The sequence below is a fragment of the Marmota flaviventris genome, chromosome 2 (genome assembly GCF_047511675.1).
Source record: "Marmota flaviventris isolate mMarFla1 chromosome 2, mMarFla1.hap1, whole genome shotgun sequence".
NCBI lineage: Eukaryota > Metazoa > Chordata > Mammalia > Rodentia > Sciuridae > Marmota > Marmota flaviventris.
In genome coordinates this window covers 23,027,399-23,045,218 of record NC_092499.1, presented here as the reverse complement: position 1 = coordinate 23,045,218, position 17,820 = coordinate 23,027,399, and the positions used below count along the sequence as shown (strand labels likewise).

At 32.6% G+C, this 17,820-nt stretch overlaps 1 protein-coding gene across 3 annotated transcripts in view; it reads right to left on the bottom strand.

Moving 5' to 3' along the window:
• The window catches only part of Cep128 (centrosomal protein 128), a 393,967-nt gene that overhangs the window by 323,113 nt on the left and 53,034 nt on the right, over positions 1-17,820 (bottom strand). For all 3 annotated transcript variants that reach the window (XM_027931718.2, XM_071607633.1, XM_071607634.1), the window contains exon 10: positions 10,644-10,760. In XM_027931718.2, coding sequence (XP_027787519.2) covers positions 10,644-10,760 — 117 coding nt within the window. The remainder of the gene's footprint in view (positions 1-10,643; positions 10,761-17,820) is intronic.

Genomic DNA, 17,820 nt, shown 5'->3' with positions numbered 1-17,820 from the left:
AAAGTAAATTAATAAAATGAATCATATTTCCAACAAGATAAATGAAAAGGAAAAAGCAATAACTAAATAATACTAAAGGACGAGGATTGCTTTATAAAATACATTTTAAAACAGACAAAAATAGGTAACTTAAAAATCATGAGTTAATTACCAAGTTAATAAAAAAGACTATATAAACTAATAAACATTACACATTACAATCATTGAAGACTTTTGGTATCAAAAAAATAAAACGAGAGTTTTAAAAGCAACATTAAAGAGACAATCTTTCTCTTAATGAACAAGGAAACAAAAAAAGAATCTATCCAACTCAATTTAAAAGATTAATGTGACCTTACTTCTAAAACCAAAAAAAGGCAGTGCAAAGAAAATTACACATTGATCTCAATCACAAACATAAATATAAAATTATTAAAGAAAATACTAGCAAATTAATTCAACAATGTAAAAAAAGTCACTATATTATAACCACATAAACTTCTCAGGAATGCAAGGAAAGCTCACATCTAAAAAACATAGTCAATCAGGTCAATCAAATTTAAATACTAAAAGAAAACTAAGGCAGCAAAAGTATTTGATAAATTTCACAATTAATCATAATTTTAAAAGAAAGTAAGCAACAGAAAGCTCCTTTGCCACAAAACCAAGGGTAAATATCATAAAAGGAGGTTAATACTTCAGAAATACATAAATATAAAAATAAGTCAAGAATTCTTGCTATGCTTCTATTCAACATTGTACTTTAGGTTTTAACCATGTGATAAGACTAAATTTTAAAAAACAAAAGAAAATAATAAAGAGTATAAATTGTCTTAAGTTGCAAATGATTATTGAAACAACATACATAAAAATGCTAATAAATTAGGAGAACTAACAAGAACACTAAGCAAGATTGTTGGATATAAGAAAAATATAAAACCAGCTGCATTGCTGTATACTATAGTCAATCAGAGATGCGACCAAAGAAAGCATCCAGCTTCTGGTAGGAAGAAAATCATAAAGCACTTCGTAATAATTCTACTCAAAGGTATATAAGACCTTTCTATAGAAAATTATAAAACATTATCATAAAACACAAAAGACCTTCTGTGTTCAAATTAATCCACATATTTAATACAATTACAATCAAAATGCCAGTAGGATTTTTCATGGAGCATGAAAAGAAGTTTTATCATTTACCAAAAGATAATAAAAGCTATAATAATTAAGACAGAATGATATCAGTACAAGGACAGAAAACCAGATCAATAGTGAGGTATGTAGAAATCAGACAGATATAATAGGAAACTAGATATATAATACAAGTGGCATTTAAATCAGAGTTGGAAAAAACAATTATTCAAAAATGATACTGAAGCAACTGATTGCCATAAAAAAAATTAGATTTTTTTCCTCTCTCCATTAAAAAAAAGAATCCTGGGGAGAAATTCAAATAACCCAATATTTTTAAGTGAAACAAAAGTTACAAACAGGCGGGTCTGGGGTTATAACTCAGCGGTACAGTGCTTGCCTTGCACATGTGAGGCACTGGATTTGATCCTCAGCGCCACATAAAAATAAATACAATAAATAAAGATAGTGTGTCCATCTTTAAAAAAAAAAAAGTTACTAATGGGAAACCTATACAAGCACAAATGCACATGTTGTCAACAAATATAGGAAAAGCTGCTCAAGTTCACTAACAGAAATAGATGAAAACAAATGTAAAAATGAATTAACATTTTATACCTGTCTGCCTAGCAAAATTTTTTAAAAATAACCAGTACTTCTAGTAGGAATGTGAGAAAAGGGTCACCCTCAATCACTGCTGAAAGAAACATGACATGTTAGAAACTTCTGGAAATATAATCAGATGACAAATGTTAGAAAAAACCTATCCATGGTAATAAAAGATTAAGTGGGTGTATCATCTAGTTGGGAAAGTACTAGGGAAAGGAAAAAGCAAGATGCAGAAATGTCTATAGAATGTAATCCCATTTTATTAAAATAATAGCATGCCAAAAGAATCCATATAAAGTGAAGTTTTACAGTCTATATGCTTGTCAACAATAATTGAAAGCACAAAGAAAAATATAAAGGAATACATTGCAAGCTTTAACACTGATTCCTTTTTTTTTTTTTTTTTTAAAGGCATGAAGCAATTTGGCTGGTAATAAGAGAAGAAAGTGGGGTGGGAGAGAAATGACCCATGTAAATAAACAAATGAATGAATGAATAAAGCTGTATTATTATAAGAGAATGTGATTTCATAAGATCACACTTATACTTTTGTATATTTAAATTATACAAGGAAATAACTTTATACCAAATATTAAACTAAAATGCTGAAAGAACTATGTGAAGAAAAAAACTAAACTATCCAAATAATGAATTAATATGGTGAGTACTTTATGTATTTGACAAATCTTTAGCAAGGTTTATGTTCAAGTGCTCAAAATAAGCATTAAGACGGGGGCTGGAGTTGTGGCTCAGTTGATGGAGCACTTGCCTAGTACGTGTGAGGTACAAAACACATCAACAAGTGGTAACATCATTAAACTGAGTCAAAATCCTCATTGTATATATCAACAGAAACTGGTCATGGGATAAGGAAGCCATCTTTGCAAAAGGAGATAGTCAATGGTATTAGAGTTTCTTTAAAAAAAAAAAAGTGGCTAAATGTTAAGTATCAGATTTATACTATACAAATAAATTCACACCTTGAAGAAGAATAGAGAAGAAGTTTTAGAATTTTCCATTGCTACAAATTTTCGATACAAAATAGTAAGTACTGCATGTGCGGCCACTGTTTTCCTATTGTGATACTCAGTGCTTTCGGTCCCTCAGTAGTCTGGGTGAGGACTTTGTCTCACACAGTTTGTCTGTGTTCTTCTTTGCCAACTGCACCTCATGGGGATTACCAAGTCCTGACAAAGGACTGAAGTCTAGAACCCACTTCCCAAGGATCAGAAGCATCCTAAGCTTGTGTTTTATTTTTAAACTATTTGCATATTCATAGCTTAGGAAGGCTACTGGACTGATCAATGTGGAAATGATTTGATGAGCGTTCATATAAGATATCTAATAACATCATGGGGAAAGGGAAAGATTACGTATAAAATAAACATATGCAGAAATGTAGGAGATAACTATTTTTTAAAAAATGACATTAGGCTATGGAAACAAGAGGAAAGGGGTAAAGTGAATGGCCAGCAAAAGCTTTGTGATTCAGCAGTGGAAAGATAAATCACAGTATGGTTTAGAACCCATCAGTCTTAGAAAAGCTTCCATCCAAAATAAGGGAGTCTCAAAAAGAAGTCCAGGAATGGGGTTAATACAGGAGGTTAGAGTATTTTCCTCAATAGGTTCTCCTTTTCCACAAGTCTCAGGGGAGATGATAAAGCTATTAATACATTATATTCCCCTTCTTGGTCTATTCCCTAAAGACCTAAAAAGAGCATGCTACAGGGACACTGCTACATCGATGTTCATAGCAGCACAGTTCACAATAGCAAGACTGTGGAACCAACCTAGATGCCTTCAATAGACGAATGGATAAAAAAAATGTGGCATTTATACACAATGGAGTATTACTCTGCATTAAAAAATGACAAAATCATAGAATTTACAGGGAAATGGATGGATTATTAGATTAGCAGATTATGCTAAGTGAAGCTAGCCAATCCCTAAAAAACAAATGCCAAATGTCTTCTTTGATATAAGGAGAGTAACTAAGATCAGAGTAGGGACGAAGAGCAGGAGAAGAAGATTAACATTTAGCAGGGATGAGAGGTGGGAGGGAAAGGGAGAGAGAAGGGAAATTGCATGGTAATGGAAGGAGACCCTCAGGGTTATACAGTGGAGGGGATAGAGAGAGAGGAGGGGAGGGGAGGGGAGAGGTGGGGAGGGGGGAGGGTGGAGGATGGGAAAGGCAGCGGAGCACAACAGACACTAGTATGGCAATATGTAAATCAATGGATGTGTAACTGATGTGATTCTGCAATCTGTGTATGGGGTGAAGGTGGGAGTTCATAACCCACTTGAATCAAAGTGTGGAATATGATATGTCAAGAAATTTGTAATGTTTTGAACAACCCACAATAAAAAATTAAAAATAAAAAAAATAAATAAATAAATAAAAGTTTAAAACAAAAAAGAAAAATATCCTTGGCTCTGTGGAAGTTCCTCCCTCAATGAGGTCAAACTAAATACATCAATGAACAGTACCCAACACTTTTTGTTTAAGTCAGCTTTTTCTCTTATTTGACTAAAGCACATGAAAAGAACAATTAAAGAGGAGGAAAAGTTTACTTGGGGGTTACAGTTTCAGAATTTTCAGTCCATAGACAGCAGCTCCAATCATAGGGACTCAAGGTGAGGCAGAACATCACGGAGGTGGTACATCGAGAGTGTGGTACAGGGAAACAGCTCAGGGCATCACACCAGGAAGCAGAGAAAGAGACTACACTTGCCAGAAACAAAATATATACCCCAAAGGCACACTCCCCATGACGTGCCTCTTCTATCCATACTCCACCTGCCATAAGTTATCACTCAGTTAATCCCATGGGGGGAGTTCATTCACTGATTGGGTTAAGGCTCTCATAACCCAATCATTTCTCCTCTGAACCTGCTTGTGCTGTCTCATACATGAGCTTTTGGGGGACACCTCACATCCAAACCATAACACCTTTCTCATGTCCATATTACCCTGTATCTCTGCAGACACAGTAACATTTCTGGGCAAGGATGAATAGCTACTTCTTCATTAGATTTTTTTAAAAATAGGTACACATGACAAAAAACATCCAAAAAAATACAATATAAAATTATTTTAACTTTTCTTCATATAGCCTTATTTTATTGAGAAGGCTCCCATATTCTAGTTTCCCACTAGAAAACAGACTGAATGCTACTGATCAGAGCTCCAACCTTGAACATTTTAATAATTCCTTAATTTCTACCAGCTTCCACCAAGGTTCCATATCCTTGCCTGCCCCACAGATTTCTCCACCATGTACCTTCAAATTTTAGGGCACCTAAATTACCCTAAGTCATATGCAAGCAGAATATTCTTCACAGATACAATGAGAAACTAATAATTTAATATGCTATGAAATACTCTGAAAAACATATAAATTTACTCCCAGCATTTACCTCATGTTTTTTATTTTCAGCAATTCAACTGAAGATGGAAAAATAACATTCAATTAACTTGAAACTAGTAAAACCAAATAAACACTGAACAGAAATTCTCAAGATGCCTAGCCTAAAGAAAAAGTTTATCTAGAATTTTGAACCTACAAAATTCTGGCTTGTGCTCAACAGTCTGAATCTCTCTTTCCCAATGCTACTATGCCCTATGCCTACCCTCACTTTGCTAAGTTACGTTACTATAAAGAATCTGATCAAAAGGAGCTTATAATACCAAAATGTATACTATAGTTGAACAAACACTTTATGGCTTATATTATTGTTCAACAAGGAAAGTCTGGTGGTTTTAAGTTTAACAACATTTAAATTTGGGAAAAGTGAAAAGTACTAGAACGATAATTGAAAATTTAAAAATAGATTAAAATATTATTGTATAATCTCCATAAAATGCTCATCTTTCCTTAAAAAGAGAGACAGAGAGAGAGAAGGGTGGCAGGTTTCTACTGAGATATCAAAACATGGTAATAATTCAAAATATGATTCAGTACTGATTTTATTTATTTCCTTTTTTCTACTGTTTTTGATGTTGACTTACTCCTCTTTCTCTAGGACTTTGAGATATAATGTTAGGTCATTTATTCGTTGACTTTATTTTTTAATGAATGAGCTCAATGCAATGAACTTTCCTCTTAGTACTGCCTTCATAGTGTCCCAGAGATTTTGATATGTTGTATCGGAATTCTCACTTACCTCTAAGTATTTTTTGTATTTTACCCATGATTTCTTCTGCTATCAATTCATCATTCAATAGTATATTATTACAGGTGAAAGAGTAGCTTGTATTTTTTATTTTATCATTGATTTCTAATTAATGAAACTAACTAATAAAATTCCTAATTTCATTCCATTATGATCTGATAGAATACAGGGTATTATCTCCATTTTTATATTTACTAAGAGATGCTTTGTGGTATAAGATATGGTCTATTTTAGAGAAGGATCCGTGTGCTGCCAAGAAGAAAGTGTATTCGCTTGTTGATGGATGAAATAATCTATATATGTCTATTAAGTCTAAATTATTGACTGTATTATTTAGTTCTATAGTTTCCTTAGTTTCTGTTTGAAAGATCTATCCAGTAGTGAGAGAGGTGTGTTAAAAGTCACCCAGTATTATTGTGTTGTCATCTATTTGATTCTTGAAATTGAAAAAGGGTTTGTTTGATGCACATAGATGCTCGCTCCATTGCTTGGGACATAAATATTTATAATTATTATGTCTTGCCAATATATAATTCCCTTAAGCAGCATGAAATGTCCTTCTTTGTCCATTCTGGTTAACTTTGCCTTGAAGTCCACCTTATCTGAGGATGGAAACCCTGCTTGTTTACCCGATCTATGTGAGTAACATGTTTTTTCCCATCCTTTCAACTTCAGTCTATGGATGTCTTTGCCTATGAAGTGAGTCTCTTCAAGACAGCATATTTTTGTGTCTTGTTTTTTTTTTTAAATAAATTTTTCTTAGTTGTTGATAGACCTTTATTGATTTTTTAAAATTTTTTAATATTTATTTTTTAGGAGTAGTTGAACACAATACCTTTATTTTTCTTTATTTTTATGTGGTGCTGAGGATCGAACCCAGAGCCTCGCACGTGCTAGACCAGCGCTCTACCATTGAGCCACAACCCCAGACCTAATTTATTTATTTATAGGCAGTGCTGAGAATCAGACCCAGTGCTTCACACATGCCAGGCAAGTGCGCTACCACTAAGTGACATCCACAGCCCCAAGGGTCTTGTTTTTTAATTCAATCTGCCAGTCTATGTCTTTTGATTGATGAGTTTACGCTGTTAACATTCAAGGTTATTATTGAACTGTGATTTGTATTCCTGGTCATTTTGGTTTATTTCTGGTTTTTAATTTGACTTAGTTTCTCCTTTGATTGATTATGCCTTTAGTGTAGTTCCTCCCTTTTCTGGTTTTCACCTTTTTTTTCATTTTATTCTCATGGAATGTTTTGTTGAGAATGTTCTAGAGTGCAGGCTTTCTAGTTATAAATTCTTTTAACTTTTGTCATGGAAGGTTTTTATTTCATCTTCAAATTTGAAGCTTAATTTTGCTGGATATAAATTTTCTTTCAGAGCTTTTAATATATTACTCCCCAGAACCTCCTAGCTTTGAGGGTTTGGGTTGAGAAATCAGCTGAGAACCAAAATTGGTTTCCTTGTATACGTAATTTGATATTTTTTCCTCTCATGGCCATGAGCTGCATTCATACTGTTAAAGTCACATGAATGCCAGATTTTCTTAACTTTTTTTTTTTTAATATTTATTTTTTAGTTCTCGGCGGACACAACATCTTTGTTTGTATGTGGTGCTGAGGATCGAACCCGGGCCGCGCACATGCCAAGCGAGCGTGCTACCGCTGAGCCACATCCCCAGCCCCAGATTTTCTTAACTTAATAAGGACCTTCACTGGCTTCCAGACCAAGGCACATCATAATGAGAATGACTAACATACAGAATAAGGATAGAATCTTCTAGCAGCTCAAAGGAGGCAGCAGACTGTACAGTGCAGATGACATTCTTTTTCCAACCAGGACAAAAGAAACAGAGAGTGAACAATTCCATAAAAACTCCAAACAAGAAAAGGAAAACAGCCCCCTGCTTTACCTCCCAACCAGTTTCCAATGATTAACACTAGGTTTTGTACCCAGTGGTAAGAAATAAAGCAAACAGAATCTAAGGACTTCATTTGATCACTGAAAGGCAGCAGGCTGTAGCCCAAACAAGAGACTGCTTTCCTACAATATGACATTATACCTAGAAATCTTTCATCATAGGATTTTTAATGAATTCTCCCATATTCTAACAATTATTAAGTATCACAATTTTCACTAACATTGATATATACATTTTGAGGAGGCTAAAGAACATAGTGACTAAAAATCCAGTCCAATATACTCAACTCTAGATTCAATTTTCCACCACATGAAGAAACAAAATACATCAATGACTATTATCATATAAGAATTTCCATAAGTATTTTTTAATATAAAAAAGAAAGCAAAGCATTTTCTCTCCTTAAGCATGACCTTTCCAAAATATTCTAAACCATTTAGCTTGGGAGCAGGAAAATGCCTAAATTAATCTTTGCAGCTTCTACTGCACTGTTTATAATCCAAAACTACCTTTTAAAAATGTATAGGTCACTGCTTATATTAAAGTGACAAAATATGAAATTAAACAGTTCTTATCAACAGTGATCCTCTATTGTATTGTCAGAGATGGAATTCCAAATCACAGCTCAAGCTTTTAGTCAAATTGACAATTACAATGCAAATACTGAGGCTTTGGTTTCTTAAGAATAGGGGTGGGAAGCAATCTTCCTCTCCCTCTTTCTTTGTAATTTTGTGCATTCTGCAAAGAGAGGAAAATAAGTATGGAAAATTTCTCTAATTTTCTCTTGCAAAAAAAGAACAATTGTCTCTTCAGTACTATTCTTATGCTTACCAAATGCAATTTGCTTTGAGAACAAATGTATAAAAATCAAGGTTTAAAAAAAGGGATGTGGGGGGCTACCCACATGCTGTATCTAATTATTCAACAAAGTATCCTCTTGTAAGTAATTACCAAGTAACAAGTGTATGTCCCCTTTTGTGAAATGGAGAAAAATGGAATTTTAGAAATCAAATCCAGGTTTTTGTTTCAGCTTACATTATAATTTAAGGGTTGCAGTTTTATTTTGAATTTTGCATTGGCAGTTTCTCCTAATGTTTAAAAAAATTGTCAATTTATAAAGGTTAATGATCTGCAAGCACATATAAGTGTATTTTTAGAACTTTAAGGAAAAAAATTACATAAAAGAAAATTTTTCCATTTGCTTTTAACCTTTTGGCTTTCTTTTTGTTTATGGCTTTTATATTATACTTTATGTATAAACCTAAGAAACATTTAAAGGAAATTTCAACAAATTAATTTTCTAAAATAACAGTAATGAAATATAACTAATGTAATAAAATAAGAACCCATGAGACTACACTAATATAAACAGATACATAGGAAGTTCTTCCTTATAGTAGGATTCCATAAATGTAGATGGAAATGGACTTTTCAAAATCACCACTTGCCACCATTCACAGAAATAATAGTTTCAGGAAAAGGATCAATACTATCAAGTCTCAGATAGTCTCTTCATAAAAAAAAATAATAATAATAGTAAGCTTCCAGTGAAGAAACCTGCAGGCAACACCGTAACCAAGGGTTCAGTTTTCAACGGTTATGGAACCCATCAACCTCACATGGCTTCTTACGTGATACTCTGAAAAGGACACCAGTTATCTGGATTTCCTGCCAAAAGTCCATATCCTGAATGTAGTCTTGAAGAAATATCAATAAGCCCAAAATGAAAGATATCCTCCAAAATAGCTAAGACCCTGCAAAGTCAGCACGAATAAAAACTGAAAATCTATCCTAGATTAAAGAAGATTAAAGAGAATAAATAAGTTTGTGTGAACCTGGATTTTCATCCTGGATGGAAAAAGAACAATACTAGCAAAATTTGCATGAGACCTATAGATTAAAACACAGTATTAAACTGATGTTAACTTTGATTTTTATCATTGTACCATAATTAGAGAAGAAAACGTAACAAATTACTTAAATGTAAAAATACTTAATTATCTATGACTTTCTCAAAAATGTTTTAGAAAAATATTATATACATATATAGATAAAGAAAAATGATAAATCTGGTAACTATGAATACCAAGGGAATTCAAGTAAAGATTACACAGAAATTCCTTGTTCTAATTTTTAACTTTATCATAAACCTGAAATTTCAAAACAAAAACAGCTAAAGAATAACATTCTCCATTTCAAATTGGTTTGAAGATAAACAAATTCAGAGTTAGGTCCTTCCATACAAGGACATATCATCAATTCTGTAGGCCCTGTGGGCTATCCATTCTCTATCACAACTACTCTGGCACTGTGTCACAAAAGCACTCATAGATATAAGTGAATAAAAGTGGCTGTACTCCAATAAAACTTCATTTATAAAAACAGACAGTAGGAAGCCAGATTTGGCCCCTGGACCATAGTTTGATGGCCCCTTTGTCTAGTCCATGGCATGTGTTAAATAGTAATTCCACTCTCAGTCAACATTCCTTAAGCACATGCCACGAGGTTAAGTGCTTGACTTGCATTAACTCAATTATCCTTGCACCAAACTGATCAGGCATATAGTTATTATTTCCATTTTCCACAAAGGAAACTAAGATCTACAGAAGTTTAAAAAAAAAATGCCTGAGGTCACACAGATAGCAAATATGAAACAAGTTAGGGCTGATTCTACACACTAAACTATTTATAACCAATATGCTATACTTTTTCTCATAGAAATATGATTATACTGTCATTTTCAGCAACTAAAGAATTAAATCCATTTTAACATTATCTAAATAACTACCTAAATTCAAGATTTACATTCCAAGAAAGCACTTCTCACAAACCTCCTGTAACTGCAAGGACATGATTCCCAACTGATCTTGACGTCTTTCCACCAGCTCTCTTTCGGTGCGCATCTCTCTTTGTATTTCTTGAAGCCGTCGTTCCACCCGATCGGAAACCTCAATAAAAATAAGGAGAAACAGTGACATTATAGTACTGGTAAGACACCAAATTGAGGAGATATTTTATGTCATATACCTACTACCAAAAGCATTTTTTAATTTTAACTTATATGTAGAATCCTTTCTAATGATCATATTGTAAATAAATAAATAAATAACTGAAAGATACCCCAAAAATCAGTCATTATTCTTCAATTAATCCACACTTGGATCCCAGTAACAAACTACAATAATTCAATTGCTCAGTTAAGAATAATACACTAGAAAAGAGTGCCCTCTGGTGATTTAAGGGAAAATATCAATTCTGCCAACAATTGCATTTAGTAACCAATTAATGATGGAACTGTTCTGTCCATTCAGTTCTTTTTCACTTTTTTTATCCATGGGCATGACCTGCTTAGGAAGGTATTAATGTTTATGTGCACCAAATAATTAAAAGGACTTTTCATCAGCTTGTCAATGTTTTCAACTGTGATTTGCTCAAAAGATAAAAAGCCAAAGTCAAATTAAAAAGTGTTTAATTGGAACTCTAAAATAAACATGAAAGAATTTTTCTCTGATACAAGCTTTTCCTCAATAAAAGTTGTTCAAATTCAACCACATTTCACATGTATTCTTATATAGCCCCTAAATGAAATTTACACTATTTTGCCAATGCATGTTTGTGCAGGAGGATACAGTGAATAACAGACATTCTGTATTCATTTAAAAGCAGCAATAAATATGGCCCAATTATTTAAAAATTAAAGAAAAAAAAAACTTTTGCCACCAAGTCTGTGTTTGACAAAGTCATGAAAAACTTTAATGGGACAATAGAAATTTTTGACACTGGATTATATCATGGTTGCACAGTTCAGAAAATTAAATTTAAAAAAAATCACTAAATTGCACATCTAAAGCAAATTACGTTTATGGTAAATTATATCAACTTGTTTTTTTTAAATATAGGTAAAGTTAAGTTTAATTGATCAATAAATGCTGAGGAAAAGTATATCAAAAAATTAGCACCTTACTAAAAACTGTAAATACACTCTTTAGCAATAAGACATTCATTTGTCAATAAAGTAGAAGGGGAAAACAGTGGAAGGAAGGAGAGGAAAGGTGGCACAACAGACTGAAATGGAACATACCAAATTCCATGCATGTATGATTGTGTCAACACGAACCTAACTAGTATGTATAACTATAATGCTCTAATAAAAGAAATTAAATATAAATAAATTCCATGAGGTGAATGGCTTCTATCTCTAAAAAGGCAGTGTTTATCATCAAAATTAAAGTCATTCAGGTAACCACATACTAAAATGAAAATACAAAATCATGCAGACATTAGAAATTTCACCACAGCAAGCACATGCTATACACGGTTACTCTACATGGAGAATTCTTTTTGTTTCTTTAGTAACAATTCAAAAAAAACATAATAAAATGTTTTTAAGTACATACATATTATGAAATAATTACCACAGTCAAGCTAATAAACATACCCATCATTTCTCTTAGTTACCATTTGTGTGTGTGCTGTGGCGAGAATACTTAAGATCTACTCCTAGCAAATTTCAGGCTTACAAAACAGTCTTATTTACTATAGTCACTATGCTGCACATTAGACCTCTAGAACTTATTCATCCTGAAAAGCTGAAACTTCATACCTTATGACTTTCATCTCCCCATTTCCCCCTACTCCACCAGTGCAACTACCATTCTACTCTCTGTTCTATGAAGGAGAAATTTTAGATTTCACATATAAGTGAGATCATACAATAAAATAATGTCCTCCAGGTTCATCCACGTCTGTTACTAACAGGTTTGTTTCAACAGACAGGATTTCCTTCTTCAAAGCTAAACAATGTGTGTATGTGTATGTGTGTGTGTGTGTGTGTGTGTGTGTGTGTGTATGGGCACATTGCTATTTCTTTATCTGTTCATCAGTAAACCAGGTTGTTTCCATGTTTCCTGATTTTGGATACTGTTAATAATGCTGCAATGATCACAGAAGTGAAATTATTTGATCATCATTCTATTTTTAATTGTGTTAAACAGTTTCTGGCATGGGTCCCAAAGACCTCTACTTCCGGATATTCATGAACTTGCGTAATTCCCTCTCCTGAGTGCAGCTGGCCCAAGGAACTTGCTTCTAATTCTGAAAATAGCACAAAAATGTTTGAATGACACTTGATTAGATTACAAAAAACTGGCTTCCAACTTGCTTTTTCTCTCTCACTGGTCCTCTTCTAGCTTGCTTGTTCTGATAAAGCATACTGCCATGTTATGAGAAGCCAAGATTAAAAAAAAAAAAAAAAAAAGCCCCTAACAGGTCATGAGGAACTGCTGAACAACTAGAAAAAGAACAAATAAATTCATGTCAGCAGAAAGAGGGAAATAATAAAGATCAGAGAAGAAATAAATGAAATAGAGACAAGAAAAACATAGAAAGGATCAATTAAACTGGAAGTTGGTTTTTTAAAGATAAACCAAATTGACAAAATATTAGAAGACTAAATTTTTTTAAAAAGTGAATATTTATATAAATAAAATTAGAAATAAAAGAGGAGACATTATAAGTGATACCACAGAAATACAACAGATCATAAAAGACTACTATGAATACCAACAAATTGGCTAACCTTGGAGAAATGGATAAATTCCCAGAAAATACAACATGTGAGGCACTGAGTTCAAACCTCATCACCACATAAAAGAGAAAATAAATTAAATAAAGGTATTGTGTTCATCTACAACTAAAAATATTTTTTTAAAAAAAGAATGCATCATGAACAGACCAATAGTGAAAAGGACATTGATTCAGCTATAAAAATTTTTCCAACAAAGAAAAGCCCAGAATCTGAAGCCTTCACTTGTGAATTCTACCAAACATTTAAAAAAGAATGAATTCCAATTCTTCTCAAGCTCTTCCAAAAAACTGAAGATGAAAATCAATAAATGTGATATACCAAACTAACAAAATGAAGAATAAAAATCATATCATCATCTTGATAGATGCAGAAAAAGCATCTCATATAATCTGACATGCTTTCATGATAAAAATCTTGAACAAATTACAAAAATTTTGAACAAATTTCAAAGCAATAGAGGTCTTATTTGGTAAACCTACTGATAAGATTTTATTCAATGGTGAAAAACAGAAGGTTTTCCCTGTAAGATTAGGATGCCCACTCTCGACACTTACATTTGATATAGTTCTAGAAGTCCTAGCCAGATCAATTAGACAAGAAAAGAAATAAAAGATATTCATATCAGAAAAGAAGCTTAACTATCCCTATTTGCAAATGTCATAATTTTATGTATAAAAAACCCTAATGTCTCCACCAAAAAAAATGTTTGAATTAATAAACAAATTTGATAATGCCACAAGAATCAAAATTCGACACACAAAAATCAGTAATATTTCTATAAATAACTTCTCTCAAAAAGGAATCAAGAAAATAACCCCATCTAGCGTAGCATCAAAATAAAATATGTAGGATTAAATTTAACCTAGAGGGCAAAAGATCTATATACTTAAGACAATAAGACGTTAAGGAAAAAAACTTGAAATCATATATAAACATAAAGTTATCTCATGCTCACAGATTAAACAAATTAAACCATTAATCTACCCATACTATCCAAAGTGATCTACAAATTTAATGCAGTCTCTATGAAAATTCCAGTAGCATGTTCCACAGATATAAAATAATTCTAAAATTCATACAAAACCAAAAAAGACCTCAAATACACAAAGCAATCTTGGTAAAAAGAACAAAGCTGGTGGAATCACATTTACTTCAAAATATACTATAAAGCTATAGGATTCAAAACATCATGGTACTAGAATATAAAAATAGATAATGCGGGAAAAGGCTAGGGAAGAATAGAGGAAATTTGGACTAGACAGAGAGGAGTGAAGGAAGGGGAGGGGGGGACAGGGTGGAAAAGACAGTAGAATGAATCAGACATCATTACCCTGTGTGCATATGACTATACGACTGGAGTATTTCTATATCATGTACAACCAGAAGAATGAGAAGTTATATTCCATTTATGTATGATATGTCAAAATGCATTCTACTGTCATGTATTACTAATTTGAATTTTTAAAAATTAAAAAAAAACAGATAACCTATCCTAACTGAACAGAAGAGAGAACCCAGAAATAAATCCATTCATTTATAATCAATTGATCTTCAACAAAGGTACTGAAAATGCACAAAGGATAAAGGACAGACTCTTCAATAAATGGTGTTGGCAAAAATGGACATCCACAGGCAAAATAATGAGAAGAGACCTTTATCTCACATTTAAAAAAAAAAAAATCTACTCAAATGGATTAAAGTCTAAAGCCAAGCCATGAAACCATAAAACTCTTAGGACAAAACAGGAAAAGAACTTCTTGACACTGGTCTGGATATGCCCTTAAAAGCAATGGCAACAAAAGTAAAGACAGACAAACTATAGTGCATAAAATGAAAAACACCTGTACATCAAAGCAAATAATCAACAAAGCAAAGAGACAACCTATGCAAAAGGAGAAAATACTTGGAAACTACACAACTGATAAAGGGTTAATATAAAAAACACATAAGGAACAGAAACAACTTAATAGCAAGAGAAAAATTAAAATGCTCAACTAATTATCATGGAAATGCAACTTAAATGCAAAGTAAATCTACAATGACATATTATCTTCAATCTGTTAGAATGGCACTATCAAAAAGACAATTATAACAAGTGTTAGAACGTGGAGGATGTGGAACTGTCATACACTATTGGTATAATTTTAAGTTAGTATAACCATTATGAAAAACAGATAAAATTTCTTCAAAATATTAAAATTAGAATTACTATGTTATCCAGCAATCCAACCTACAGATACTTTTTCAAAGGAAGTAAAGCACCCCCATGTTCAATGTAGCATTATTTACAATAGCCAAAATAAAGAATCAATTTAAATAGGCACTGATAGATGGATGGATTAAAAAAACTGTTAAGCACAGATAATGGAAAATTATTCAGCCTTAGAAAGGAGAAATTCTTGTAATTTGCAATAAAATGGAGGAACCTGGAAGACAATTATGTTAAGTGAAAGAAGGCAAACTCAGAAATACATACTGTATGATCTCACTTACCTGTGGAATCCAAAAATCCATAGACAGAAAAAATAAAGTGATGTTTGCTGGGGGTTGGGGATTGCAGTAGGGAATAAAGATTTCAGGACAAAAATATTTTGGTTAGCCAAAATGAATAAGGTCTGGCCATATATTTGCACAGGATGGTGACCAGAGTTAATAATGATGTATTACACTCCTGAAAATTGCTAAGAGAGTATATCTTAAATAGTTTCACAAAAAGAAATAATATGAGGTTATAGATATGTTAATTAGGTTGATTGTGGTAATCTTATAATATATACATATAACAAAACATCATGATATAAAGATAAATATGCCCCTCTCTATTTGTCAATTATACCTAAGTAAAAGATGTTCTAATTATAAAAATGAGGCATATCTAACATATTGTAAATGCAAACTCTAATTCTATAAGCCATTTTTAGAAATTTGCGTCACCAATTTACCTTTTTATGTGCAAAATGGTACATGTATAAAATCATTTATGCAGTTTTATATATACATGGAAAAGACTGGAACCACCTAAATATCCACCCATAACAAGTTAAGAAAGTTATGAGATATTTTTCACTCAATGGATTACTTTTAATACTAAAAGAAAACAGAAAGCACATTAGATCATTATATGAAGCAATCTCAAACCTCAAAAATATATCAGTGCAAAAAGGCAATATCCAGAACACTATGTTTAGTATGCTAAATGCTACAAATTATGTAACTAAAAGGGGAAGAGAGAGGAACTTTCTTAAGTGGTGAGTTTTCACTGAGGACCTAAATGACCAGAGGAAGTCAACCATGCAAAACTTTGGGAAAAGAAAAGACACTGCAAAGACTCTGATGTAGAAATAAGATAAATTCAAGGTATATCAAGAAAGTCAGAAAACATAGGCACTGCAAGGAATTTGGAACAAAAGAAACCCAGAAAAGGTTTTTAAAAATTAGGGGATAATTCAATATGATGAATATTTTTTTAAATAACTTTGCCACTGTGAAGAGCACAGGGGCAAGAAGGGAGCAGAGAGATCAACTTAAGTGGAGGCCACCACAGTGAACCCACTGAGAAGTGATGGGGGCTTCAAGAGAAGTATCAGAGGTAGACGGAATTAGACAAGATTTCAGAAATTAAAAAGTATTTTGTAATGTATGGGAAGAATGGTATAATGAAAAGGATCTAGGGTGAATCTTAGATGATCAGCTTCAGCCAATGAATGGAATGTCACGCAATTTCTTGAAACAAGACCAAAGTAGGAGCAAGTAAACAGTCTTAAGTAGAAGGGTGAGGATTTTGATCCTATAGTCATTTGTAACATTTGAGTAATGAGATAATTCCCAATAACTCTTATTTTAAAGAAAGCATTTAATACTTTTTCACTTTCTTATTTCTGAGACTAAAGGAAAAAATGCTAATGATGTCATATATTAAAAGATTTTTATCCAGAGACATGTATCAATTAAATATACTACTTAGTCATCAAAAAATCCTACATTTTCATATTTAGTTATAAAAACAGCAAAATAACAAAAATAAAAATTGGCACAGATTTTTAAAGTCAGTATTTAACAAAAATAAGTGAAACAAAAGCAAAAGCATTCTGTTCATGAGATTGTATTCTAACTTTTTTTTTTTTTTTGGTACCAGCAATTGAACTCAGGGGTACTCAACCACTGATCCTCATCCCCAGTCCTATTTTGTATTTTATTTAGAGGCAGGGTCTCACTGAGTTGCTTAGTGCCCTCACTTTGGCTGAGGCTGGCTTTGAACTCGTAATCCTCCTGCCTCAGCCTCCCCAGCTGCTGGGATTACAGACATGCACCACTGGGCCCAGCTACATTCTAACTTGTTAATATGCTGACACTTCCAATTTTTAACAATACTTGACAGTGTAAAAGCCACTTAAATAAATATTTGTTACATATCTTTCTGT